This window comes from Thunnus maccoyii, chromosome 13 (assembly GCF_910596095.1).
Source record: "Thunnus maccoyii chromosome 13, fThuMac1.1, whole genome shotgun sequence".
In the NCBI taxonomy this organism is placed as follows: domain Eukaryota; kingdom Metazoa; phylum Chordata; class Actinopteri; order Scombriformes; family Scombridae; genus Thunnus; species Thunnus maccoyii.
The window spans coordinates 10,690,626-10,718,459 of record NC_056545.1 but is presented as its reverse complement, the minus strand read 5'-3'; the positions used below and the strand labels follow the sequence as shown (position 1 = coordinate 10,718,459).

The window sequence follows — 27,834 nt, the reverse complement described above, 5'->3', positions numbered from 1 at the left end:
CACCCTGTTTTGACTCACCTTCTTAATGTGCAATATTTATTTTATTGAATTTATTGATTTATTTACCAGAGACAGGGCACATTAATAAACATTGCAAAAGCACTAGAATCAGTCAAAAGGCTTTTTTTTTCATCTGTTGTCCCTGGACAACAGATGCTGCTGCCCATAACCTCAAACCCCTGCTGTGTTGATGCTGTGTATCACAGCTCTGTTAGATTTATTACAGGTGACAGTTTTTGAACCCATCATCTTCGATGAGAGAGTGGAGTGGACATCACGTTCCACTTGAAGGGAACAGCACTGTCTTGTTTTTATTTATTTATAATCCTAAATAAGCTACCATTTTATTTATCATCACTTTTAAGACTTAGAAATATGGGATACCATACAAGTTCACAAGAATGCATTAGTTTGGATATCACTTATATGAATAGAGAAGTGGGAGAAACTGCATTCACCTATAATGCTCCTCGCAGGTGGAAAAAGCTTCAGGACGTCATTAAATTAGACAAATTTTTATCCCTAGAACATTTTAAGATTTGTTGGATGATGTTTTATATATTGAATGTTTTTCTTAATGTGTCTGTTTTATCCCTGTGTAATGTAACTATATTACTGTTATTTTCTTTTTGTTCTTTTGTAATTATGTAATTAGTTCTGGTTGATGTAACTATAGATATATATGTATATGTTATAGAGGTGAAGTCATTAATCCAAAACAAATTAAATATGTGGTAGTGTCACACACTTGAATGAGAAAATGTGTCCAAACCTCTGACTGGCATCATACATACATACATACATACACTGTATATCTATGTATACACATACACACACATACACATATGCATATAGTACATATGCATATACACACATATACATACATATTCACAGAATGGAGGAGTGTGTGGGGTGGAGATTACAGTGGTGTGCCTTCACAGCTGTTTTGTCCTGTTGTCACAGTTCTTGTTGTAAAGTCTGATTTCTTATGTATGTACAGTATATACAGCCTATTCAAATATACAGTAATGAGTGAAATGTAAAACAAAATACACATTTTGTATTTTAAACAAAATAAATATGTATAATTTGTAGCTACTGTTCAAGGGTTAATGCACAGTGCCTGAGTTAATTGTACTTAGTACATTCCACCACTGTTATTAAATATTAAAATTATATATATATATATATATATATATATATATATATATATATATATATATATATATATATATATACTAAATATAATACAAAGTCAGTACTACAAGATCCTATTTAAAACGGTTTGTGGTCCAAATGTGTTCATATTCTCATATTCCTGTCTGTCTGACCTCCCACCACTGGGCGGCGCACTACGGAATTGACGCAATTTTTTTTAAAACGTAGTGTCGCAGGTTTCTGACGTGCAGGTTCAAAGACACAAACAACCGTCCATGAAGCAGACGCACTAGTGTCGTTATTAATTGTGAACTAATTTGACTTTTTATAACGCCAAACTTCGTGGAATATCAATGGGGCGTGAGTCGAGGTATGTCAGAATCTTTTGGTTTAATTTTCTGTTTCTGTCCTCGAAGACTTTACATGTTAATTTCGATGGCTAACATTAGCACGCTAGCTAACACGTCCAAACGTTAATGCAAATCAAACAAGAGTTAATCACATATAGCTTTGAAATGTGGCTTATTTGTTTAAACAACATAATTTTGCATCTACCGTTTGTCAGCTACATGATTATTCTGGTGTTTGTTCCCTCAGACACTACAGGAAACGCTCCGCGTCTCGGGGACGGTCAGGTAGCCGATCAAAGAGTCGCTCCCCGGACAAACGCTCCAAGAAAGACGACCGGGACCGAAGCAGGAGGGAGAGGTCACGGAGCCGGGACCGCCGCCGGTCTCGGTCCAGAGACAGAAAGCGAGCCAGGTGAGTTTTTTACGTTATTGTGTGTGAGTGTTAAAGAGAAAGCTGTTGGCAGCTAAACCAATTACCAAGTGGATTACGGTCTATTTGTATTCAGTTATTATAACTTAAAAGTAAAGTCAGTTTTATTTGTATAGTACCTTTCATACACAATTGCTGTTCAAGGTGCTTAACATCAGCATAAAAGCAATTGATCAACATCATTAAGCAAAGTTTAAAAACACAGAAATAAAACAATTAAAAATACACACTAAGTCAAGCGCACACACATTCTCACAAACAAAAAATAAAAATGTTATAAAAGTTCAAAAACAGTTGTCCAGCCATACACACTCAGGTAAGAAATTAGCTAGTCATGAGCCTGAGAAAACAGAAAGGTTTGAAGTTTTCTTTTAAACGTGGAAGCAGTGACTGATTGCAGGTTATCTGGTAGTTTGTTCCAGAGAGCGGGACCAAAGTAAGTAAAAGCTCCTTCTGAAGACCTGGATCTTATTCTGGGTAAAGTTAGATGACAGCTACCAGTGGACATGAAGGGTCTGGATGGACTGTAGTCAGTGAGCAGGTCAATAATATACTGGGGAGCCAAACCATTAAGTGCTTTATAGACTATCAGCAGAATTTTGAAGTTGATTCTGTGCTGTACAGGATCAATTTTACAGCTGTAAAGAGGACTTAATTCTCTTTTTGGTCCACATAAGCCACATCCACAAGATCTCAGACCACGTATTCTTCACTCCACAGTTACTTCAACACAAATATTATCTGTGTGTAACCCTTGGGCATCTTTTTACTTTCCCATGGCATAGTACAGCTCATCAATAATTGAGTTGTGTAATACCAAAAGTGCCCAATAAGACCAAAGAGAGGGACGAAGAAGATCATGTTGCTGCTGTATCACCAGAAGCAGGTGCTTTCTTTACATGCAACATGATTTATACCTAAAAGAACTATTCAATCACTAAAGACACTGACACAAAGACATGTAAAGTTTGTTTTAGAAAGGTCTGTTGTTTCATCTGTTAACACATGCTCAATAAATTCATGGTTCAAGATGTTCCAATTGTAGAAACCCTGAGAACTGCAAGAAAACTGTGTTAACTCTCTCCTGTGATTGTGATTTCATGTAATGCTTTTTGTGGTCCAGACGCTCCAGGAGCAGAGACAGGAGGAGGTCCAGAAGCCGAGAAAGGAGGAGGTCGGGCAGCAGGAGCCGGGCCCGGAGGTCCCGATCTGGCAGCCCCAGCAAGAGCAGGAGAACAGATGAAAAGTGAGGCTTCTTTAATAATAATCTCAATACATAACCCCTTCCAATTCCGATGTTGAAAACTTTTGTTGATCCGACAAGCACGTTGTTGGAAGCACACTGATTACGTCAGAGTTCACAATACCTTTCAATAACTCACAAGGAAAATTTCAACATGCTACTTTTTTTCTCATGTTTTTTTTAAATCCCTACAGGTCAAGGAGCAAGGAGAAAGACGTTCTTGATCCTTTATCTGACAAGAAAAAGGCTAAAGAGGAGAAAGAAGATGAGAAGGTTGAGGATGTAAGTTCCATGTATGCAGTTCATGCTTACCTCTAAAAGGTCACCACATAGCAGATGGGAAATGGGACGAATTTGGAGTAAATAAGATTATGATAAAAGACATAACATTAGTCACTGAAAAAAAACAAAAAACAATTGCTTATTGCTGCTGATTTATGGTCTCTCCTTTGTGTCAATGTAGCAAGACTTTGACCAGAACAAGCTGGAGGAGGAGATGAGGAAGAGGAAGGAGAGGGTGGAAAAGTGGAGGGAGGAGCAGAGAAAGAAGGCTATCGAAAACATCGGAGAGATCAAGAAAGAACTGGAGGAGATGAAACAGGGCAAGAAATGGAGCCTGGAGGATGATGATGGTGAGGAAGCAATGTTAAATATATTCAGCAATACTATTATTTAAATGTGCCCGGCTTTAAGTGAGCCAAGGTAACTTAATTGACTCTTCCTTTCAGATGATGATGAGGATGGGTCAGCTCCAATGGAGGCAGACGACGATGAAGATGGGGATGGGAAGGGGGATAGGAAAGAAAAGGAGATTAAGGAGGAGAAAAGAGAGGAGGGTGAGAAAGAGCAGGAGACTCCCATGGAGCAGCAGAATGAGGAGGACGACGTGGATCCTCTGGACGCCTACATGGAGGAGGTCAAACAGGAGGTGAAGAAGTTCAACATGGGAGGCATGAAAGGAAATGATAAGGTGAGTTCTGCTTCACTTTAGCCTGGAGCCAAATCGTCTGATGTTTAATGCTGTCAGAGTTATGAAACATTATTTTGAAACTGTGCCATAACTAGCTGGTAATCATTAAAGGGGGCTTAAATAATTTATGAGTATATATCAGATTGATACTAGTGCTAAATACAGCATTGACAACCACCTCCCATCCACCTGAATTACTGTTGACACAAATAATAAAGTACTATTTTTACAACAGTAAATTGTAAAAAATGTACAGATAAGTAAAATCACTAATTGGAACCCAAATTAGACTACAGTACTTCATATATTATTGCCATATGTAAGATTTTTTTCTGCTATGTTAGCCACACTGTCAATAAACCATTAGCATTAGCTCTAAAAACTTGCCTATTTAGTTTGCAAATCAGAATAGACGCCCCATTTTTGGTATTATGTCATTTTTATTTTCCGATCAGTTTAACATTAGTACTAGTGTTGTACTAGATGTTGTCTTCGTGGATGTTTTCCTCCTCTGTTTTTCCGGGTGATATATATGTTCTTTCCGTCTTCAACAGAAGGGAGCCATGACAGTAACCAAAGTCGTGACAGTCGTTAAAACAAAGAAAGGACCACACACTCACAAGAAGAAGGGTGAGCTGATGGAGAATGACCAGGATGCTATGGAGGTGAGTTTTTTTTCCCCCATAAATGTTTTGTTTGTGAACCAAGTCGTACATTCACCTGCAATTATTCAATACTGATGGCCTTTTTGAAGGATAAAACTGATAACTATCTAAAACCTGACTGATGTGTGTGACAGTACTCATCAGAGGAGGAGGAGGTGGATCTGCAGACAGCTCTGACAGGCTTCCAGACCAAACAGAGGAAGATCCTGGAGCCCGTTGACCACGGGAAGATCCAGTACGAGTCATACCGCAAAAACTTCTACGTGGAGGTGCCTGAGCTCGCCAGAATGACTCCAGAAGGTCAGTAAACAGAATATTTGGAATAGATGGTGATGTCAGTTATACCATGACAATCAGCTAGAAATCAACATATAATATTGCACTCGTTTCCAGCAATAAACCTGGCAAATACTGTACATGCATATATATATTTCCTTGGTAAAGTTTTATTACTGCTTTTTAGCACAGAATATATCTCTTTGTAATCCTTAACTACTTGTCTTACACTTCTGTGTGACTGTTTAATCAATTCAGATGTGAATGCGTTCCGGTTGGAACTGGAGGGCATTACAGTTAAAGGGAAGGGCTCTCCCAAACCCATCAAGACCTGGGTGCAGTGTGGGGTGTCTATGAAGATCCTCAACGCTCTGAAGAAGTGAGTCTGACTGAGAGTGACGGTAATGTGATGAACTAGGCAATTTCCTTTGGGCAATATAGTAATTTTGCTAATATCTTGCCAATGGGAAAAATTCAGAAAGACTGCAGTCAGCTTATGTATAAATAGGTTAATAGCTGATTTAGATTCATGCGCAGAGAACAGCTCCCCTTTTGTTATGTGAAATACACGTTCATTCACATTCAGCTGGATATGACGCAGCAGTGTTGAGAAATATCTTTGTTAAAAAACTATTAACGAAGTATTTGCCCAGTGTGTTTGTGTCATTTTATCTTCATACAAATAAGGAGAATTTCTGAAGATCTGCTGGCCTATACGATTCTAACCGCTCATATCCAATTTGAAATAGTCTGCCCTTTGAAATGTATAGAAAACTAAAAAAAAAGCATTTTTCCCTCCCAGATCTGCCAAAAAAGTGTTTCAGATTGTTAAATCACTTATAGATTCTTTATAATTATGTCAAATGTTCAACACATCGTCATACTGTTTTTTTTCCCCCAAACGTACCCAGGCACAGCTACGAGAAGCCCACCCCCATTCAGGCCCAGGCCATCCCTGCCATCATGTCGGGCCGAGACCTCATCGGCATTGCTAAGACCGGCAGCGGGAAAACCATAGCTTTCCTGCTGCCCATGTTCCGACACATCATGGACCAGAGGCCCCTGGAGGAGGCTGAGGGACCCATCTGTAAGGAACAGATCATTTTATTCTTTCTTTTTCACTTGAACATTTAATAAAATGTGGTCTGTTGTCTTTTGAGCATATTAAAATGTAAAACTTTAGTGGTTTTAAATTTAAGTTGCAACGTCCTATCCCTGTTCTTTTCAAAGACTTGGTTAAAGAGTGTTCAAAAGATACAAAACATATTTCCTCATTCTGTTTTGCTCCTTTTCCCACAGCTGTGATTATGACTCCAACCAGAGAGTTGGCTCTGCAGATCACCAAGGAGTGCAAGAAGTTCTCTAAACCGCTGGGACTCAGGGTGGTGTGTGTTTATGGAGGCACGGGTATCAGTGAACAGGTAAACACACTCACACTGAAGTTGCCTGCTCATTTTATTCCCAAAGGGCTTTAATTGGCTTATAATGGTCTGATTGTTTAATTGAAGTCCATCTAACACAGCAGCAAAATAGAGGGAAATACTGCACAATATTACACTATGTTATTGTCACGGTGCAGGACAGTCTCCGATAAACGATCTCATGAGAAGGCCTTTGTAGAACATTATGCTTGTTATGTGATTTGTCACATGCAACTGGACTGTATGTCCCTTATTTAAGTTCCTGTTCTTCCTTTTCTGCTCTTACCCATTCATAGTTTCATTAACTGTGTTAAAGAGCAACTCCACATTCATTCTCTCTTGGCAGAAAAGCCACAAATACGAAACTATGAAACTTCATATGAACATATGAGCCTGAGTGTAGTTCTTAAATCTCTTAAATCATGATTTAAACTGAGTGTCTCCATTTTAAATGTAGAATTTCTGCTCTTTGTGGTTCCCACAAAATTTCCCACAAGGGAACGAAAAGTTAAGTGTCTAAAGCACACACTACATACACAACAACTTTTTGGAAAAAAACATCACACAGGGTAAAGCTTTTCCTTTTCTTCTGTGATGACAAACAGTTATCTGGCACCATGCTTCAGTCATGAAGCTAAATACTGATGTGAATACCCTAGCAACCACTTAGTAACACTGAACAGTCCCCTAGCATCACCATATTAGTCAGCAAACAACCACAAATGTTTGTGAGAAAGTTTTACCTTTCCTGGTTATTTTTTTATGTTTTTTAAACGGAACATTGAATCCATTAATTAAAGGACCAGTGTGTAAGATTTGGTGGCATCTAGCAGTGAGGTTGCAGATGGCAAAAAACTGAATACCCCTCCCCTCATTGTCCCCTACCAAGCGTGAAAGTGTACCAATGGTCACAACTTGATTAATCGATAATGAAAATGATTATTAGTTGCAGCCCCAGCTTGGCAAAAGTGAATTCAATTGTATGGAATAACATTGTCCGCAAATAAGTAAACACTGCGTCTTTTGGTCATCTGTCCTATTTGATCTTTGAACGTTGCATTAATGTCAGTGGTTGTTATTTGTTCCAGATTGCTGAGCTGAAGCGAGGAGCTGAGATCATCGTGTGCACACCTGGAAGAATGATTGACATGTTGGGAGCCAACAGCGGTGAGTTTTGGACACCACTATAATAAGTGGATGCAGATAAGCTTTTATGATGCTTTGAGAGACTTTTGTTAATTAGCTTGCATGGAATAAATGTTCTAGTATGATTTAAAATACATGATAAACAAAGTCAGTACCACTTACTAAACTGTTGACATTATCTGACCACCTTTGGGATCAGTCATATCTACAAGACAGTGATTGATGTGTTTCCTGAAGATCAGGGCAAGTACAGGTAGGTGGACCTGGTGCTGCCTCCGCGGTTCTTCAATCTACAAGCCACAGATGATCAAAATGTTTGATGACTGTACTGTTATATGAATGTTGGTTGGTCAGCCTCTATAACTTATTATATTAGATAAGAGTAGCCAGAATGCTCAACCAGGGTTCTACAGTGTTGATGTTTAACAAGCATATAATCTCATGAATAGATTCAAACTGCCAAAAAGAGTTAAAAGGCGCACATGTGCATTTTGAGATTCAAAGCACAGAGAGATTTTCCTGTTGATTTCACAGACCACACATCCTCTGTCTCCCTAATTATTTTTAATTAGGAGCTCATGTGGCTTCCGAGGATAAATATCAGTGTAGAGCCCTGTACAGAAACGAGCATTTGCATAAAAATGTGAATAAATACTGGAAATGTTTTTAGAATAGTAAGTAGTTGTTTTAATTGCTGACACTGTTATTATGCATTATGTAAATCTTTTTTTGAGCAGTTATTATAATTGAAGGGGTTTCATTGTTTCCACACATGCGAGGTAATCTGTAATATGTTTCCCTTGTAGGTGAAAAGGCGCTTGGTCAGATAATGCTTGATGGGGCTCCATCTCTTGTATTGTATCTTGAGGCTGTTTTCTGACTTTTACAGGTCCCTCATGCGCATGAGATGGTACGCAAGATCAGAGAAAACCAAAAAAAATGAACAACATTTTAAAATTTCAAATAAAAGAAACCCTGGCCACTTGAAAGTAGTCCTTAGAGGAATGTGCTGAAGTTAGGATGCCTTTGTTTTATTCTCAAGTAATGTCAGATAGTCTCAAGATGGAAAACGGTTTTCTGTGTTTTGAAAGATTAGTTTCATATGTTTTGAAGAAGGCAGGATGCGTGTGAGGACAGACTTTTCTTAAAGTTAACTGTTTTCCTCATGCTCCTCTTCCTCGGTGTTTAGGTCGTGTCACCAACCTACGCAGAGTCACATATGTGGTGTTGGATGAAGCAGACAGGATGTTTGACATGGGCTTCGAGCCGCAGGTAGGTGCCACACAGATGTATCATCATTACCATATCTAAATCTGGCACTAATTAAAAATTAAAGTTTGGGGGGGAAAAAAATCATTTTTTATACTAATTATACCAATTACCAATTTCTTGTGTTACCTAGTGTTTATGCCTTCTATTGAAGCAGAGAAACGTGGGGTCAGTAAGATCAATAATGCAAATGAGTAAATATTATTCGCTAACCTCCAGGTGTTGTCTGGTTCCTCTACCAGGTAATGCGTATCGTGGACAACGTGCGTCCAGACCGTCAGACAGTGATGTTCTCAGCCACCTTCCCCAGAGCCATGGAGGCGCTGGCTCGTAGGATCCTGTCAAAGCCCCTTGAGGTCCAGGTGGGAGGCCGCAGTGTGGTCTGCTCTGACGTGGAACAACATGTGGTAAATCATCTAATCATCTCTGTATTATTAGAAAGGATTCATTTAAAAGGCAACATTTGGTTACTATGTCCAGTATCTAGACAGACACAAGGGCTAGCTGGTGTGTCTTTTTTTTCTGATTCATATTGATAATCCAGTTCAAATCAGGCCTTGCATCTCTCACTGTCTCCCTGTTCCCATTTCTTTACATATTTGTTTCTGTAGTTGGTGATTGATGAGGACAAGAAGTTCCTGAAGCTTCTGGAGATCCTTGGCCACTACCAGGAAAAGGGCTCAGTCATCATCTTTGTGGACAAACAGGAGCACGCAGACGGACTTCTCAAAGACCTGATGAAAGCCTCGTACCCCTGCATGTCCCTGCACGGAGGTAATGGGTCACATTTACACAGGGAATAAATATTTTCACTGTCAAACAGGCCCTGATTCATGTCTCTTCAGAATTTCAAAAAGCTGAAATGTGTTGGTCAGCTTTTAATCTGTAGATTGATGAAAGGGAAATAACCCATTCTGAAGAGCATCTGTTGACTGCTCTCTACGATGGACATGTTTAGTCTTTCATATTCCTTTCCTGTGCTCATCTTAGGAATTGACCAGTACGACAGAGACAGCATCATCAACGACTTCAAGAACGGAGCTTGTCGTCTGATGGTGGCCACCTCGGTGGCCGCCAGAGGCCTGGACGTCAAGCAGCTGATCCTGGTGGTCAACTACAACTGTCCAAACCACTATGAGGACTACGTCCACAGGGCAGGACGCACAGGCAGAGCTGGAAACAAGGTCAGCTATTTAAAGCTGAATCTGTGTTATGCTGAGTGTGTTTTTGGTTCTGATTCTGAAATCCTGTGGAATTACTTGTAATTTTTCTTTTATTAGAGTTTAAATCTTGACGTGTGCAACATCTGTATCTTGTTCCTTCTCCCAGGGCTATGCTTACACCTTCATCACAGAGGATCAGGTACGCTATGCTGGCGATATCATCAAAGCCTTGGAGCTGTCCGGCTCTCCTGTCCCACCTGAACTGGAGCAGCTTTGGGCTTCCTTCAAAGACCAACAGAAAGCGGTAAGATGAGAGAAAGGGTGATCTGAAACATTTAGTGTATGTGCATCAAACCTGCATTCAATCTTAAAGTTGCACTCTGCCACACTTAGAGGTAACAGGATATAACTGTTTGAATTCCTGAAAATTTAAAGGACGTCATCACCCAGAAATCATTTATTGTGATGCTGGAACACTAACTGACGTAAATGTTGTCTTCTTAAATTGTGTTTCAATCATTGTTGTAAAGTCCAGCTGTCTTTATACTTCGCCACAGTTCTAGCTTGCTGTCTTATATTTCACTCATCATTCAATCATCACTTGCTTTGTATTTAAGAAGATTTGTTAAGAATAATGATATCAATACCTGATATTAATCAGGGTAAATAGGTTCAATCTGTGGTGTCGCAACTAGCAAGTAGACACATCTAGAAACACGTGTGAGAGTTAAATCTACATTTCTTTTTTTTTTTTCTTCGCTCTTTCATCCTTGCAGGAGGGTAAGACCATTAAGAGCAGCAGCGGCTTCTCAGGAAAAGGCTTCAAGTTTGACGAAACAGAACACGCCCTGGCCAACGAGAGAAAGAAGCTGCAAAAAGCTGCTCTCGGGCTGCAGGACTCTGATGATGAGGACGGAGCCCTGGATGTAAGAGATGTTGAATTTTCGCTGTTCACTTTATGTTTGTCATTTCATTGCAACATATTAGCAGAACAAAATGCAGAACAGTTTCTGAGCATAATTTTCATACATTCATATGGATCATCAAAAATGTATTTACTTGTTGGTATCTAAAGTATGCCATCCTTCTGGTTACGATTACATAATCATTACTAATTAGTTGTGTCACCCTCCCAACCCATCTCAATCATCTCCCCTACCTTGTCCCCTCCTCAGATTGAGGAGCAAATCGAAAGCATGTTCAACTCGAAGAAGAGGGTGAAGGATCTGTCTGCTCCCGGGGCGGCCACCGGACCTGCGGGAGCAGTTACGGCCACAACAGCCGCCCCCGGAGGGCTTCCAGGCCTCGGACCCACGTCTGCTGGAAACATCCAGAAACTGGAGATGGCCAAGAGGTTGGCTCTCAAGATCAACGCTCAGAAGAACCTTGGTGCCGAGGCTCAGGTACGACGGACAGAGATGAAATATTATATCGTGTCTGTTTCACTGCAAGGTGTGGAATGCAGAGACTGAGAGGAATTTTTATCTGAAATTATTACATCTCTAAATCATCACATACCATACTTAGTGACTTCAAATTGAGTTATGTGTCAGTCAGAAAATTGACCTTTTGTCAATTGGACACCAGCATTTAGACTCTGATATCACAAAGATTAGCCACCTCTGGTTACTCCTAGACATGAGCCAATATAAAAACATTTAATTAATTTAATTCACTAATTCATTTTAACCATTTTTATTTCAATATATCTCAAATACTGAAAATGCAAGTTCATAGTATCAAAATATTCTCTCCTATTTAACACAAAAAAACAGTTTTCAAATGCCAGTATTAATAGAAAATGTGAACTTTCTGTTGTCACTGCCATCAGGTTGTTGGTCAAGTAACTATAAACTTAATTAAAAGTGACACTAAGTTCTGTTTTATTTGGCTTAAAGTGAAAATGGCAAAATCTCCACTTATTCCCTCTTTTCTTTAGGTCATTTTCTGCCATTTATTTCACGTTTCTTGCATTGTTTTTTTTTTGTTTTCTGGTCTGTTTGTGATGTGTTTGATGTGTCGTGTTATTTCCCCACATGTAACAAATAAAGTCAAACTTGCTTTCTCTTTCTGTGCAGGATGTGATGCAGCAGGCCACTAACGCTATCCTGCGGGGCGGCACCATCATGACACCTTCCGTATCAGCCAAGACCATTGCTGAGCAGCTGGCGGAGAAAATCAATGCCAAGCTGAACTACACCCCTGTGGAGAAGCTGGAGGAGGAGCGACAGGCGGCTGAACAGGCCGAGACCGTCAAGAGATACGAGGAGGAGCTGGAGATCAACGACTTCCCCCAGGTCAGCAGCACACGGCGCAGGGCTGCGATTTTTTGACTGTCATCTGTGTTTATTCACAGTTTTAGGCTTTTTTCTTAAAGCTGGGAGACTTTGTTTAGGTAGCAAGTATTTTAGAAACAGTGCTGTGTGTGTGTATGTTTTTTTCTTGTCTTCACGTCTTGAAAAAATTCAAAATGTGCTTCTTTTTTTTTTTTTAAGTCAATGAAATTTATATCATCCAACTGTTTTCTACTTTAATGGAAAACAATGCAAACGGAGAAAGAAAGTATCCAACTAAAGTCTTAAAAAAAACTTTGCTTCCTCTGTTCTTTCCCAGACTGCCAGGTGGAAGGTGACGTCAAAAGAAGCTCTGCAGAGGATCGGTGAATACTCTGAAGCCGCCATCACCATCAGAGGAACCTATTTCCCTCCAGGCAAAGAGCCCAAGGAGGGAGAACGCAAGATCTACCTTGCTATTGAAAGTATGTGTCAGGAAGATAATTTCAGGGTTGATTTTCATGAATTCTTACACTTTCAAAATGTTGCTCACACTCTTTTCCTGTGTTTGATAGAATTGCTTGTACTGTGTATTAATGTTGAGTTTGTTTTCAAGGTGCAAACGAACTGGCTGTGCAGAAAGCCAAAACGGAGATTACACGGCTAATCAAGGAGGAGCTCATCAGATTAGTAAGTATCTTTTTGTTTCTTGAAATGAATAACCAGTACAGTAGATATTTAGAGCAAGAAACATGACAGGTCGTTATTCAGCAAATATCTTTGACAAATGTCTCTAATTGCTCTTTTTCTTCTTCTTCTCCATTTTCTCTTTGCAGCAAAATTCCTACCAGCCGACGAGCAAAGGCAGATACAAAGTGTTGTAGAGGAGGAACTGTGGCTCGCTGGAGGAGTTTCCATCTCTCAACAGTCTCCTGTCATCTCTACTTTTTCATCAGATTGGTTAAAAAATATTTTAGTTTATATTTTTAATAATGTTCCATTCAATTACCTAAGTTTAGCGTATGGTTTTGTTTTTATTTTTCCTCTTTTTTTTTTTCTTTAGTTTCATATGTGCTTCACTTGAGTTTCAAGTGATTTTATACCTACAAATCCATAAATCCCCAAATGTCTGATGTTGTTTTGACCTCTAGTGTCATTGAACCGTCATAAATCAACATCGAGCTATTGCAATATGTCTTTGAATATAGGAAAATTTTTGTTTGACGTTATTTTTGTCAGATTTCACTCTGTTATATGTATAAGCAACATAGTCTTTATGAAGAAATCATCAGATGAAAGATGTTTTTACTTTTTCTCACAATAAAACAAGGTGTTGCTAAGGGAAAAAAAATTGATGTGTCCATTTGTTTGCTTTAACAAATCTGGTGTACACTGAATTCTTACCAGTTTAAATTATTCATTAGCCTTTCGTTTGTATATTATTCATCAGTTGTGGGAAGCGCTTGCTTGGTAAGCATTAAAACTGGATTATGACTCTAATTCAGGACAATTAATTAAAAAAAAACATTAAGCAAGTTTTTGAAGCTTTATTTCTGCTTGTAGGATGCAAAATAACAGTTGTAGGATTAAGAAAAAGCAGCGTTTGGATGTTAAAGTGGTTCAGGAGAGGAAGGAGAAAACCCCTCTTCACATCCACGGTTTGGTGTTCTGCGCATGCTCAGACTGCGCTCCCGTCTTATTAATTTTTAATGGAAAATGGCTGCGTTTCTTATCCAAACCTCTGGAGCTCGGAGATAAAAACCCTTCAGACTGAAGCAGCTCGCATCTTGTCAACGTTCACACCCGAAACAATCCGATGCGGTGACCTTACGCCAGCTAGCTGATGTCCTGTGGTGCGAAAATATTTGGGAAAATGGATCGACTCACGCTTTGAGGGATGAAAGAGCATTTTTCTCCTTAACCCTTTCTGCTCCCGAGATCTGCGAACAATCGAGGTACAGTATCGTTAGTGCCAAATGTTGGTGGCCGGAGGGTGTATTTAGATTCATTATATAGCCTCGACGTGAGCATATAAATCAGATATATGCGCACCTTTTTCCGCTGTTTTACCGAGATTTTTAACCGTTATCTACAAAACCGTTATTCGGGCCAAAATGAGGCTAAATTCAGCCGTTGGTGTTGTACACACACAAGGGGGCAAAAGAAGTGACTCAGAGAGCAGGAGGTTTTGTCGTCTGGACTCAAAGATGAGCAATCCATGTGTATATATATAAATATTTTTTTTGTGAATGAATATTACTACTGACAGTGTTGTATGTGTAGTAAGTCCACACCTCCTCCTCCTTGCATCCTGTGTCCTCTGCAGAAGAGAGAAGACCGAAATCTCATCAGCAGCAGTCTGTTGTTTTGCTTTTTTGAAAACTATTTATAGCCTCATGGTTGATTATGAGCTGTGTGTGTGCTGCTGAAACTAAAGAGCGGTAAGGTGTGTAAGCAGTCAGAACTAGTTGTAATCGTAAGGCTATTGTGTTTATGATGCTAGTAGTGAAAAAGAAAGTTCATTACCCCCCCCCTCCCCTCCTCCTCCCTCCCCTCCTCCTCTACAGAGAGGTCAGGGTCAACAGCTGGTGGTGGTTCAGCTTCTTTCTCAATGGCATTTAAGCACCACTTCTGTAATGTGGATGCTTTGTTTTCAAGCTCTTTAAAGATCTCCTCCAGACATGTTTATATGATATACAGTACCAGTTGGTCACACCTTCCCGTTCACATGAATGAGAAAGTGTGTCCAAACTGTTGATTGGTACTATGCATGTATATAAAATAGGAAGTTCAATCATCTTCCTCAAAATGGCATCGACTCCTTCTCTCCCTCATTAAAAATTCCTGAATCTATAAATATGTAAATGAAATGTGTTTCATTTCAGAAGTTTAACTGCTGGATAGAAAATGTCTCCTGCTTCACTGAAAAGTCAGTTCTCAGTGTTTGTGTGCTGCAAGCTTCAAGTGTCTTCAACTTACACTTGTGTTAGTTGAATATCGAACCAGGAAGGACTACCAAACTATTTGTGATGTCACAAATCATGCTCATAGGCCCACCCCCTTGAACTCTTTTTTTTTTTTCGGAAACTTTCCACTTTCAGTAGATGAATGTGAAAATAGCCTTGTAGTGTCAAACTCTGCACAAACATCATTCTGCACGGTGAAGCTCAAACATCCAACTGTAGGAATAAGAAGAAAAAAAAACATATTTTCAAGTGGAGGAGGACTTTAAAGTTTGTAATTTTTCAAGTCTGTCTTAAAACAACAGTCAGGTGCCCAAATGAACATTGACACATGTTTTTTTCTTGCTGTAATCATTCCACCTGTTCCTACCGGCCATTAAGAGATTTTAATTTTAGTGCCAAATTCCCACTTTCTGTTACTATTCTTCCACTGCAGCTCAATAGAGAAACATTGTCTGGGGAAACACAAAGAGAAGACTGTAAATGTGGCAGATGTCCACTTGATTCGACTAATTTCGACAGCTGGAGCCTCATATTAGCGTCAGATAAACTTTTAAATCCATTTTCCCCAAAATAAAGACTGGATTTTTATCCCCCATGTCACTGTGAGTGCTTTGGACAGAATCTTTTAATGGTCAGTATGAACAGGAGGAATGATTACAGCAAGAAAAACCTGTTTCATTGCTCATATGGGGACCTGACTATTGTTTTAAGACAGACAAATAGTGAGTTTATCCTTTAAATATCCTCTCCAGACATATTTTAAGACATAGAAAAATACTCTGCTTTGATTAATAATTTGTATAATGTGTCTTTTACACAAAAAAGTTCAGTAACCAAGTTAGAAATTACCACCATCCACCCCTTCACCCATGAATATGCAAATATTGTTCATTTCAAAAGTTTAACTACTGGACACAAGATGTCTCCAGTGTATGTGTTTCCACATCCACGTCCAAGTCGCATACTGAACCATGATTGGCTCCAGACTAGTTGTGATGTCACAAATCATGCTTGTACGTGCACGTCTTCAACTCAGATTTGAAGTGAGCACGGAGAAACTTTCCCCCCATTCAGCAGATGGATGTGAAAACAGCCCTCTAGTGTTAAACTCTGCACAGTGAAGCTCAAACATTCTGGTTTTTTGTTTTTGGTTTTTTTTTTGGTTCTTTATTTATAACAGTGATTTATTGTTTGTAAAAGGAATGGGGGGGGGGGGGGGTATTTGTATGAAAAGTGCTAGACAAATATAGTCTGATTGATTGAAGAAGAGTAACTATAAGCAAAACACATTTTTCAGTGCTGGGGGGCCTATTTTAACCAATTTTAGGGACACAACAGACACAAATTATTTTTGTATGTCTTAAAACAAGTCTGTTGGGGATCTTTAAGTAGCCCCCAGGCTCTCTTTAGATTACGGTTTAGGTTAGAAATGAAAAGCGTAAATTTGTCAAACTGATTCTCTGCTCATCTAAACTCTTTCTTCAGTACTGTAATTTAGTTTTTCAGTTCTTAAAAAGGAAAAAAACTATATCCATCATATTCATTTTATGGTATCGTAGTATGCAGACAAATGCATTGACTCTACTAGGAGATATTTGTTCTTTTGCTGTATCTGCCTATGATAATAATACACTTGCAACTTATTTCCGACTCCTAGCAGAAGATGATGCGCCAGGTGACAAGCAGTGACTTCTGCATGAACAGCAGGCCGTCGTGTCTAGCAGAGGACGGCCACCACCCCGCCTCCCACTTTGACCTGTGCACCTCACAGTCCAACAAGTTCTACCCTCCCCCTCCTCCATCGTCCCTCCAGATGACGCTGGCTCCCATGGCTTTACCCGCCCAGAGCCACAAATCCATGGTGTGCCAGAGACAGGAAATACTCGGGGGTGATCCCCGCTCACCTGCAGAAATACCAGGCATTAAAAGCACTGATCAAGCAGCAGATGATGCCAAGAAGAAGAACAAGGCTGTCGGGAAGACGGGCAGACGTGGAAGGCCCTTGGGAACTACCAAGCTAGCCGGATACAGAACCAGCACGGGACGACCCCTCGGCACCACCAGAGCTGCTGGGTTCAAGACGAGCCCGGGAAGGCCGCTAGGTACAACCAGAGCGGCGGGGTACAAGGTCAGCCCCGGTCGGCCTCCCGGCAGCATCAAGGGCCTCTCTCGCCTCAACAAACTGGCTTACGGTAGCACCTGCAGCGGAGCGGCTTTTCCCTATCCGCTACCGCACAAAGAGATCCTCTGTGAACCCTCCTGCAAAGAGAAGACAGCTAATGAGTAAAGTCTCTGCTCTGTTTCTACGCACCCTCCACCGCTGGAATGAGAGACGCATGTGTACAGGTTTCCTGCCAGATACTGGGGATGATTGTAATCCGTCTGTAAACCAGTCTGCTGCGAGGCGGAGTGGAGGAGATTTTCTATATTCGTGTTGGTGTCATCTGTGTGCCTGCCACCTGATATAATACTGTTAGTTTTACAGTGCTACTGTTGGAGGTCTGTAGTGTATGAAAGGTTTCACTACACATTACTGTATCTGTTTTCCTGGAAAAAAAAATAATACCAGATGTTCATTGCGCAAGGGGTTGACTAATAACTGTAGTGGTAGTTCATGATAAGTATCATTTTTAGTGTGCTATATGTAGCATTTAACACCATTAAATGATCTTAACATTTATTTTAAACACCAGTTTAATGACCATAAACAAAGGAGACCATTGTTGAGAAGATTGATAGAAACTACTAGGGCATTCAACTAGTTCCAGATCTCTGAATCAATGGCCACATCTGATGATCTGATGTTACTCTCTCTGATGTTTGTTTCCCCCTGTTGGAAAAACAACTCAGAGGATGGGAAATTTATAAGTGGGATTGAGAACAGAGTCTTTCTCTTCTTCTGCCAGAGCCATAAAAATAGTGACTGAAAAACAGGTTGATTTAGAGATATATAAAAAAATAAAATGCAAAATAAAGACTGAATGAATAATAAAGAGAAAGGAAATCAGGTCAGTTTGGTTATCAGGCTATTTGCATTCTATTTTATGAACAATGTGTTTTGTTACTTTACAGCCCAAAACAAGCATGGATTTCACATTTTATGCATGTTAATCACACTGCAGTTTCAGTGTCATATTAGCTGCTGTCATTGGATATTCACTCTTGTTCTCTAAACAAACACACGAAGGGTAAGAAGCCAGAGGATTGACCACATTCTCTTCGCAGTAGAAAGGAAGGAGGTTTGTTTGCTTCATGTAGCTCCTTTATATCACATTTGTAAAACTGGAGGCATCTCACTTTGGATTCAAACTCTTTATTTTGAGTGACTGCTTTTAATCGGAGCAGAAGTTAACTGGATCAGTGAAGTGGTCGGTCAGGGTGCTAAAGTATAATCTGATTTCCTGTTTGAAACCAAAAACGAAAAGTGCCTTGGTCAACGGCACTTCAACTCACCCTTACTCACCTTCACATACATACGTTTGTTGTGAGAAATAACATAAACCACTTTTTAAAACTAAAATAGCAAACTAAAATATGCATAAACATTGTCAGCAACTCCCACTAAATAATTTTTTTCCCTTTTGACCTGCTAAAACATTTGCTCATATGGATCATGGTTGTCCTGTTTTTCCATTTGTTAAAGTTGTCCATTTGGATTTGGAGTTTGGTTTATGCTCAGCCTGTTACTGCACCACTCTTCCAATACCTGAGTTTTCTCCCCTAAATAAAACAGTCTTCAATTACAATTCATTTCATTTAAATGAGGGAATACTTAAAAATAAGAAAAATTTCAATATCTGACAGGTTTTTATTCTTGTTGCTACAGGCACAATTCATTTGGTACTCAAAAAGTTCTCAAAGTTCTTCACCCAGCCCTAATCTTGTCATCCTGAAAATTCTCTCTGGGCATTGTTTCTAAAAAAGTCACTTTTGTAGTTATTATCAAATCTGACACACAAAAGTTGTGTTTTTATTTTACATTCTCAACTCTTACAACAAAATCTGGCCTCATCAGCTCAGTTCAGAATCATTGCGACTGTGTTAATATATGTATATATACAGCATACTTTACTTTAAAAGGGACATTTGTAATGTGATGTTTCGTCACATTGAGGGGAAAGTCTGTCACCCAAAGAATTACCGTGTCTTTTGTGTTATCCAACATAATCACTGGCTGCATTATCTGGAGTAAACATGGATGCAAACTTGACCAATAAGCAAAATTCAAGTATGTATGTTACATCCCAAGAAAACGAGCAGATTGATATTCTAAATATCAACTTATCTGTAACGTGGATGTATCACTGTATGCACTGACTATGATTGATATGGCAGTTCCATTGTAGTTATAAGACATATTTACAAAAACTATATTTGATATATTTGTGTGACAGACATTTACTGAACTAAAGCCTCAAATATTGATATTCTTCCTCCAGATGAAAACGTTCTTCCTAGATATTTTGGTGCTCATTTTAGTCAGTTGAGTCGTGAACAAATGAGACTCTCCGATTTTTACACTGTGAACCGTCTTGTTAGATTAGAAAAATCATCCTCTTCAATACACGCCAGAAATAAATAACTCATAGCTACGTCTGTGAAAACTTATGGAGCATTTATAACCACTAGCACTGGTGTGAGACAGAGACTACCAATCATCTCATTCATGGTCTCATTTGTTTACAATGGTCACACCAAGATGTAAGAATTTGACAATTATGTGTTGACATTTTAATTGCTTCTTAAATTGCACAGCCAATCGTTAAAAAAAAAAATAATCGTATGGTATGTCTTATCAATCTTTCAAGTTTTGATTTGAACAATGGCAAGGTGAAGTCATGTGTTTTTTTAATGTTGATATTTATTAATGTTTTTTGTTTTTTTTTTAAGGTATCATAACCCTGTAGGACACTTGAATCTGACTGTTGGGGAATCTTGTGTTTTTGTGAAATGCTGATGTAAAATTACATGACGTAATTTAGTACAAACAGGATTCAGACAGAAATGAAGAGATGCATTCTTCGTTTAATATTTCACAACATGCTTTATGCACCGTAAATAGATCATAAACAGTCTAGTCAAATATGATTTTGATCCAGAATAACCAATTGGCTATTCAAGTTTTTAAACAAAAGAGGTTTTGTGCAAACTTTTAAAATTTTACAACTTTCACTCATGAACATTCAGTTTTCGGTTATTATTCATACAATCCTGAGAGAAAGAAAAACCATCGCTTCACTGAGTTGCTCTCTGGTGTGAACAACTTAAATCAAAATAACATGACGAAATTTCAAACGGTTAAATTTGGTGCAATAATCTGTCGTATGTATTGTACTGTGGTAACTTTGATACTATCAATTTTTATTATTGTTGTATTTTGATACTTGTGTACAAGGCCTTCTATCACTTGTTCTGTTGATGTGTGTAGTGTTATCAGAAGTTACTGAAACGTCACATGAAAACATCACCCTCCTTTACCAAAGAATATTATGTTCTCTGACTGTAGGCATTGATGCTATTTGATTTTAAAAAATATATATATTCCAACATCTCACAAAATAACCATTAGCATGAAAGTTTTTGTGTAAACTATAAATGAAAAAAAACACACTTGGAGACCACTATCCCATAAAAGATAGTATGATTGTTTGGATCAGTAAAAAGAACCTTTAAATTGTCACATCTGAAGCTGCAGGTGAATGGTTCAGATGATTAAAATGACAGTTTCTTGAATGCATTGTAAATTGCTGTATGTTGACAATGTAAACGCAATTCCTTCCATTTCATTGTTTTTATTCCCATCTGTTATTCTTTTGAAAGTAATTCTCTTTTTTTATATATAATTCATATGTAGTCATGTCTGACATTTAACTGATATTTCTTTTATTTGAGGTTATGGCTGACTAGGTGCCTGGCTGTCTCACATTCTGAAGTTTGTGTTTTTGTACACAACATGATTATTAAGTTGTATTTATTCTTTTTTTTCCACACATATTGTTTTTTTAGGCTTTAGGAGCACACAGGAAGATGGCAGGATGCAAAGTTAGCTAGAAATCCCTTTTCACAGAAGACATTTTTACACGTCCCAGCAGGAAAAACACAGGTGTAAATAATCAAATTAATGATGGCTGAAACCCATTTAGCTGTTTTAGCTTCAGGGTCCTGCTATTGTGCATGCTGGCTCACTGTTAGGCTTACTGGGACACTTGAATAGAACAGAGCCATCATTAATGTTATTAGTAACACCTGTGATTTTCCTCCAAGTCAAAATGTCTGCTGTGAAAAATGTCTTTCCTGCTCCATCTCCCAGGTAACCCTTGTTCTACCACATTTTTGCAACTTAATGGCTGAAACATGTTCTTGGGTATATTTGTGTCCATTATCTAAGCTAAAGAATTATTATTTTTTTTGTTACTCTTGAACAGCTAGAGCTTACACGAGGTTTTGACAGCGTGTTAGTGGAGCAGCGGCTTCTGTGACTCATTGCAATCTCTGATGGGAGGTTTCTTTCTAAAAAGAGTGAAATGTGTTCCTGGGGGCTACTAACCAAATCCTTGAAGATCCACAAGGGTCTTGGGCTTGTGGGAAATGGTGTTTGATAAATGCAGCTAAAAATAGAAATGATTGAATGTTTTTTAAAATGTATCATCCTCGACATATGGAGTGAACACCGTCCTGTTGATTCTGCAAGATTATGTTGTGAAGTTGGATTTTGGATCATTTGCGTTTTTACAAATGTAATCTTCATTGAGGTTTTCTCACATCTTCAGCCGTCCATGATTTAATGGGATATATTGTCATTTTTGAATACTAACAAATTAATGTTGTATTGTCTCGGGTAATATTATGAATTGTGCAAAGTTTACCTTTCAGCACAGTAGTAGTAGATACTTGTTTAGCTCAGAAAATGAATATAAAACCCCAGGAACATGTTTCAGCTCAACAGAGGTGGCTTAGCTAAGGGTTTTGTATGGTTACGGTTTGGGCAGCTGGTTAAAATGTCATTTTAGCCTGCAGCCCAAACCACAACCTTGACATATAAAAAGCTCGCCCCCCCCCCAACCTATTTTGTGGAAAAGGATGTCATGATGGCATTGGAAGAGGCAGCATTTAAGCATAATATCTACTGAAATATAAGAATTAAATCTAGATTTTACATGGGAATATACAGAGAACCCTTACATGACAGATCCTCAAGATTAACTAACATTTCAGCCTTTATAGTATTTTATTGGCACACAGAAACCTGAGGCAGAAGCCTGCTTTGCTCAGTTGATAATCCAGCGTTGGGCTTGGGTAAAAATTTTAGCAGAACTTCTCTCTCCATAAGAACACCTCAACAGCACACTCATTTTGTATTTTTGTTAGCCTGTCATGGTATCCCAGATGTTTGGCTTACTACACTGTTAACAGACTTGTTCTAAAAGGTTAAAATCAAAGAGCATGTAATGTTAACGGGGTGATGACTGATTGAATTTGCCAGCATTTTAACACACTGAAGTTAATCTGTTTCACTATGTAGCTCTGAGTTATAATGTAAAATACTTTGTTAAATCTAAGAACCTGGTGTAAGAAATCATATGTTACTGAAAACAGTTTATTTTACCAATTTTGTTTACTTGATGGAGGGCGCTGACATTTTGGATCTTGACTCTTAAGGAGAACCAAAATGAAAGATGGTGTTGATATAAAGCAACTAAAGGGATGATGATGGAACGTGGATCACCTTAAATAGACTAAATAATCAATTAATAGTTAATTTATTGACGGTCCTGTCATTTTTAGCTGTAATACTACATATTAAATCAGTGCTGACAAAAGACACAGATATTAATAGTTTGTGTTATATTTGCTATTTTCATTCTTTTTTGAGTGTTTTTTCTCTCACCATCTTCAGCATTAAATCAACACATGGTCTGTTGTCTGTAAATGATTTTAAAAAAATATTACTTCACATTTTGAGTGTTTTTGAGGAGATGTGATGCCCAGTTATTACTAAAGTGTGATTGGCGAAGCCGTTAAAGCTTTGTATAATTCCCATTTTATTCCTGCATGATTGTTGTGGAATGTTCAAAAGTTGTGTAATAAATCTGAAAGTAACACCGTTTGTTGACAAGTTGTTTTGAAATGTTTCCTTTGCAAACATTTCACAAACTTAAAATCAATATCATGATTATGCTTTTCTGGTGAAATTACCTGTCACCTCCAACATAAAGTTGAGGTTATTTGATCACTTGATTGATCTCTCTGAGTGTTTGTCTGATACCAAAATATCTGGAAAAACTGACGATCAGAAAGAAATGTGTTATGTAACAAGTACTGCAAAATTCTTGCCCTCCAGAAAGTCTTATGGGCAGGTGTGTCGGATCATAAACTAAAAGTGTGAAAAGACCAAAACATCACACACACTGTCGATCACTTCTAATCACTTTATTAACAATGTTTCGGTCCTCAGACCTTCATCAGACAAGATTCAAGAAATTTAATACAAAAACTATTGATTTTTGTGATATATTACAGTGAAAGAAGCAATATACAGCATTTGAGGTGAAATCTAAAACATGTTGTCTGTGCAAAGTTTTTTCATGTACTTTTACTATTTATTTATTTCAAGAATCTTCCTTAAAATTTTTAACATGTAAAAATACCTAAAGTCACACTTGCAAAAATGATTTTTTTTTTAAATTAAAAATTATATATACTACCACAGAGTACTGTACCAACTGTTACTAATGTTTTGTCATGTACTTTTTAGGTAATGTTATACATTATTTTTTTAAAAAAAATTAAAAAACAGAAATGCAATTTTGCAATATCATTACAAGAGCTAGTATGCTGCACAGACAGCAGTAGAGTAAAAAGTAAACATTAAATCTCACAAATTACATTCATGAAGGACAAAAATTACATTGCTTAGAGGATATTACAATCATTTGACAAATGCTTTTGTCTAAAGCGAAAAACAAAAATCCAAATACATATATATGTTTATTGCAGACAGTACATTATTTATTTTGTAGTTTTAATTAAGCCCATTTATATAATCACCAAATTAAATTTTAAGTAGAGCAAAAACTGAATTGTTATTAGACATTTGCATAATATTTTTCATTTTTTGTAGCAAATTCACAGTTCTACTAGATCGTAGTGCCACCCATGATGTTCAATCTCTAAGAGATGCAGTGTAGACGCACTCTAACAAATACCACATAGCACCACAGATAAACAGCACAATATCTCACTGTGTAATAACTCATTTATACTTGAGATCACATAACTCAGCAGTGTCTCCAGCAAGATTTGGAAGCCAAAATCCAGGATAGAGAGGCTGAGTGAACGTGGTCTGGACTCTGTGGAGGAGAGTCATGGTTTCAGAGACACTGTAGAAAGACAGAATACCTGCACTGTGATCCAGGTACACTCCGACTCTGGAGGACAGAGGACCTGAGATGGGAGTTAAGATATCGTTATGTCTGAATTCATAACATCTGCTGTTACATTCTAATGTCCATGACTTTTCATTAAATCCAAATCCACATTTGTCCATGGTCCCTGTTCTGCTAATATCCTTGTATGTGACTGCTATATAAACCTCCCCGCTCCACTCCACCTCCCAGTAACAACGTCCAGTCAGACCCTCTCTACTAAGGACCTGCCACCATTCAAGAAATCTGTCTGGGTGACTTGAATATAACTGTTCTACTGCCATTAATGTTGCTTTTTTGTTGCTCTCACACAGTGACAAACGTGTGTGTGCTGTATTAGGATCCAATGTGATTTTCTGTGAATATCTCAAAAACTTGGTTCTGGTCTTGGGCTCGTCTTGTGCCATTAAAACATCCACTTCAGTCACTGTCTGTGAGATTTTTGTCCATTCTTCACTCAGAACAGCCTGCAGTTTAGTTGTGGCCTCTGACACAGCTGTAGTCACATCCTCAAAGTACCAGAGAGAACAGATATTGATGCTGGGTAAGTCTGTAGATTCACTCACTTGAGAGAGTGAGGTGTAGTTGTTTAGAAAATGAAGGTGATCTTCTGTGTGCGAGAGCTGGTCCAGCTCAGCATCTTTCCTCCTCAGCTCACTTATCTCCTGCTGCATCTTCTCCTCAAGCTCTTTAACTCGACTTACTTCAGTTTTCTGCTGAGATCTGATCTGCTGCTTCACTTCAGAGCTTCTTTTCTCAATGAGACAGATCAACTCCTTGAAGATTTTCTCACTGTCATTCACAGCCTTATCAGCAGACAGATTGATAGCCTTCACCTCTTGTTGAAGCACTTTCACGTCTTTCTCTCGGTCCTGGATTCTCTGTTGGATTTTTTGCTGACTCACTCCCAGCTGTGTCTGCTTCTCAGCCCTTTCTGCTGCAGCTGAGACTGTGTCGTGGCCTTTATGTTCATCCATGGAGCAGAGATAACAGATACACTGCTGATCAGTGCGGCAGAAAATCTTCATCACCTCGTCGTGGTGAGAGCAGATGTTCTCCTGAAGCTTTAAAGTGGCTTCAACCAGCTTGTGTTTCTTTAACGGTGGTACATCATAGTGAGGCTGGAGGTGTTGCTCACAGAAAGAAGCCATACACACCAGACAGGACTTGACAGCTTTCAGCTTCCTCTCAGTGCAGTAATCACAGGCCACGTCTCCAGGTCCCGCATAGCACCGATCAGGTGGAGCAGCATTGAGTCCTACTGTCTTTAGTTCCTCCACTAACTCTGCTAACATGGTGTTTTTCACCAGGACAGGCCTCGGTGTGAAGCTCTGCCTACACTGAGGGCAGCTGTAGATTTTCTTTTGATCTTCCACATCCCAGCAGTCTTTAATACAGCTCATGCAGTAGCTGTGCCCACAAGGAATAGTTACTGGATCGTTCAGAAGATCCAGACAGATCGAACAGCTCAGTTTTTCTCGGTTCAGCTGAATCACTTGTTGCGCCATTTCTTCTCTAGACGACAGTGAATGTCAATGAGTTTCACTTTCTTTTACCAGGTAAAAGCTGTGCTCACGTTCATTCGCTGATCTGCAGTGTATGGGCTTTTCAGCTGTTGCATTTCATCACATGGTGTTTACACCCATCCTTACACTGGCAGATCTGTGAAAGGGGAGGGAACTAAAATATCTCAACTGAATGCAGTTTCTATGGGGGGCGGGGTTATACATTTGTGCTTCATTCCAGGTAGAGGAGTGGCTTGAGAACTGCAGTGTGTCTTTAGTCTTCCATTATAGTCTACAGTTCAGATAACTACAGAATAAAAATGGACTACATACACTGGGAACTACACTGATATAAACAACACCCTTCATATCCGAAATGCAACTCAACGTGCTTTACATAAAGAGTAATGACAGAGCTTCAAATACATCCAAAAAATGAGGGAAAGAGGATAAAATACTAATAAAATTCAGTTTGAATAAATGCTTACAAGCCTCAGTTGATATTTCTCTTCTCAGATCCAGCAGTAGAAAATTTGACATCTTGGGTTCAGAACTACAAATGGCGGCTTTACCGTGGGTGTTTGTCTTGTTTGGTTAAGTGAGTAGCAGAGAGTTTGTGGATATAAGGGACACATCTTTGCATTGTGTCAACCAATTGTCAGGGGCAAGTCTTTGAATGCATTTACAGACAAGCCAATGCATTTCCATCACTGTAGGGTACTGGAGGAATACAATTTACCGAGCTTTGAGAATTTTAGTTTATTCTCAAATTTGTGCCTAGTTTATAAAATTTTAAATGGTTTGGTTTGTACCATACCATTTCATCGCACTGCATTTGGGCAATCAGCTTTCTCTGTGAAAGCCACAACTCAGTGGAACGTCCTACCTGATGATATGAAGAACTGTAGTTCAATCAATACATTCAAGGCCAAATTAAAAAATCTACTAAAGACCAATCAGCTCTGTGACCACTGAGTCTAAACTTCATCTATGGTCTTCTCATCAGTGCAGGTAGTCTTACTTTTAATTTGACAAGTTAAATGATCAATTTCTAATTGACATTGTGGGTGTATGTGGTGTGCTGTTGTGTGTAGCTTTGTATTTTGTATTTTGTATGGTGTGTTCTGTGTGTTTTTTTCTTTGTACTGTTTGTTGTTGTGCTGTTGTATGTTTTGATTGTGGCGGACTGCGGATGTAAATTAGTTTCGAGCTAACTCCAGTGCAGTGCATCTTTTATGTTAATAACTGTACACTGTCCCAATCAATAAATACAATTAAAAAAAATACAAGTATCACACAGAAAAAAACACTCAAAAAACAATGAAAACAGCAAATATAACACAAACTATTAATATCTGTGTCTTTTGTCAGCACTGATTTAATATGTAGTATTACAGCTAAAAATGACTGTCAATAAATTAACTATCAATTGATTATTTAGTCTATTTAAGGTGATCCACGTTCCATCATCATACCTTTAGTTGCTTTATATCAACACCATCTTTCATTTTGGTTCTCCTTAAGAGTCAAGATCCAAAATGTCAGCGCCCTCCATCAAGTAAACAAAATTGGTA

The 27,834-nt window shown here is 38.6% G+C and overlaps 3 protein-coding genes across 4 annotated transcripts; 2 read left to right on the top strand and 1 right to left on the bottom strand.

Moving 5' to 3' along the window:
- Positions 1 to 1,386: 1,386 nt before the first annotated feature.
- ddx46 (DEAD (Asp-Glu-Ala-Asp) box polypeptide 46) lies at positions 1,387 to 13,728 on the top strand. The gene is made up of 23 exons (XM_042432343.1): positions 1,387 to 1,528; positions 1,756 to 1,920; positions 3,062 to 3,184; positions 3,376 to 3,463; positions 3,645 to 3,813; positions 3,910 to 4,151; positions 4,706 to 4,816; positions 4,951 to 5,116; positions 5,351 to 5,471; positions 6,004 to 6,179; positions 6,392 to 6,513; positions 7,602 to 7,680; positions 8,849 to 8,931; positions 9,171 to 9,335; positions 9,540 to 9,702; positions 9,919 to 10,112; positions 10,258 to 10,395; positions 10,868 to 11,017; positions 11,267 to 11,494; positions 12,170 to 12,388; positions 12,705 to 12,849; positions 12,981 to 13,054; positions 13,201 to 13,728. Exons 1-23 carry the CDS (start codon positions 1,512 to 1,514, stop codon positions 13,246 to 13,248), a joined length of 3,186 nt encoding a protein of 1,061 aa, XP_042288277.1. The 5' UTR covers positions 1,387 to 1,511; the 3' UTR covers positions 13,249 to 13,728.
- A 265-nt stretch (positions 13,729 to 13,993) lies between these two features.
- On the top strand, positions 13,994 to 18,010 carry c13h5orf24 (chromosome 13 C5orf24 homolog). 2 transcript variants are annotated; one of them, XM_042432347.1, is made up of 2 exons: positions 13,994 to 14,319; positions 16,988 to 18,010. In XM_042432347.1, exon 2 carries the CDS (start codon positions 16,994 to 16,996, stop codon positions 17,615 to 17,617), a length of 624 nt encoding a protein of 207 aa, XP_042288281.1. In that variant the 5' UTR covers positions 13,994 to 14,319; positions 16,988 to 16,993; the 3' UTR covers positions 17,618 to 18,010. The 2 variants fall into 2 exon arrangements, with proteins under 2 accessions (XP_042288281.1, XP_042288280.1); XM_042432346.1 differs by having other exon boundaries at positions 14,001 to 14,319; positions 16,991 to 18,010.
- Positions 18,011 to 24,337: 6,327 nt separating this feature from the next.
- On the bottom strand, positions 24,338 to 26,263 carry LOC121910943 (tripartite motif-containing protein 16-like). The gene has a single exon (XM_042432344.1). It carries the CDS (start codon positions 26,261 to 26,263, stop codon positions 24,584 to 24,586), a length of 1,680 nt encoding a protein of 559 aa, XP_042288278.1. The 3' UTR covers positions 24,338 to 24,583.
- Between the last annotated feature and the right edge of the window lie 1,571 nt (positions 26,264 to 27,834).

Excerpts from the sequence above, each read along its gene's own strand:
- ddx46 (XM_042432343.1), top strand. Across the intron at positions 4,817-4,950 it reads ATGACCAGGATGCTATGGAG|TACTCATCAGAGGAGGAGGA; the intron begins GTGAGTTTTTTT and ends TGTGTGTGACAG. Across the intron at positions 9,703-9,918 it reads CTGCATGTCCCTGCACGGAG|GAATTGACCAGTACGACAGA; the intron begins GTAATGGGTCAC and ends TGCTCATCTTAG.
- LOC121910943 (XM_042432344.1), bottom strand. The coding sequence starts at position 26,263 with ATGGCGCAACAAGTGATTCAGCTGAACCGAGAAAAACTGAGCTGTTCG.
- c13h5orf24 (XM_042432347.1), top strand. The coding sequence starts at position 16,994 with ATGATGCGCCAGGTGACAAGCAGTGACTTCTGCATGAACAGCAGGCCG.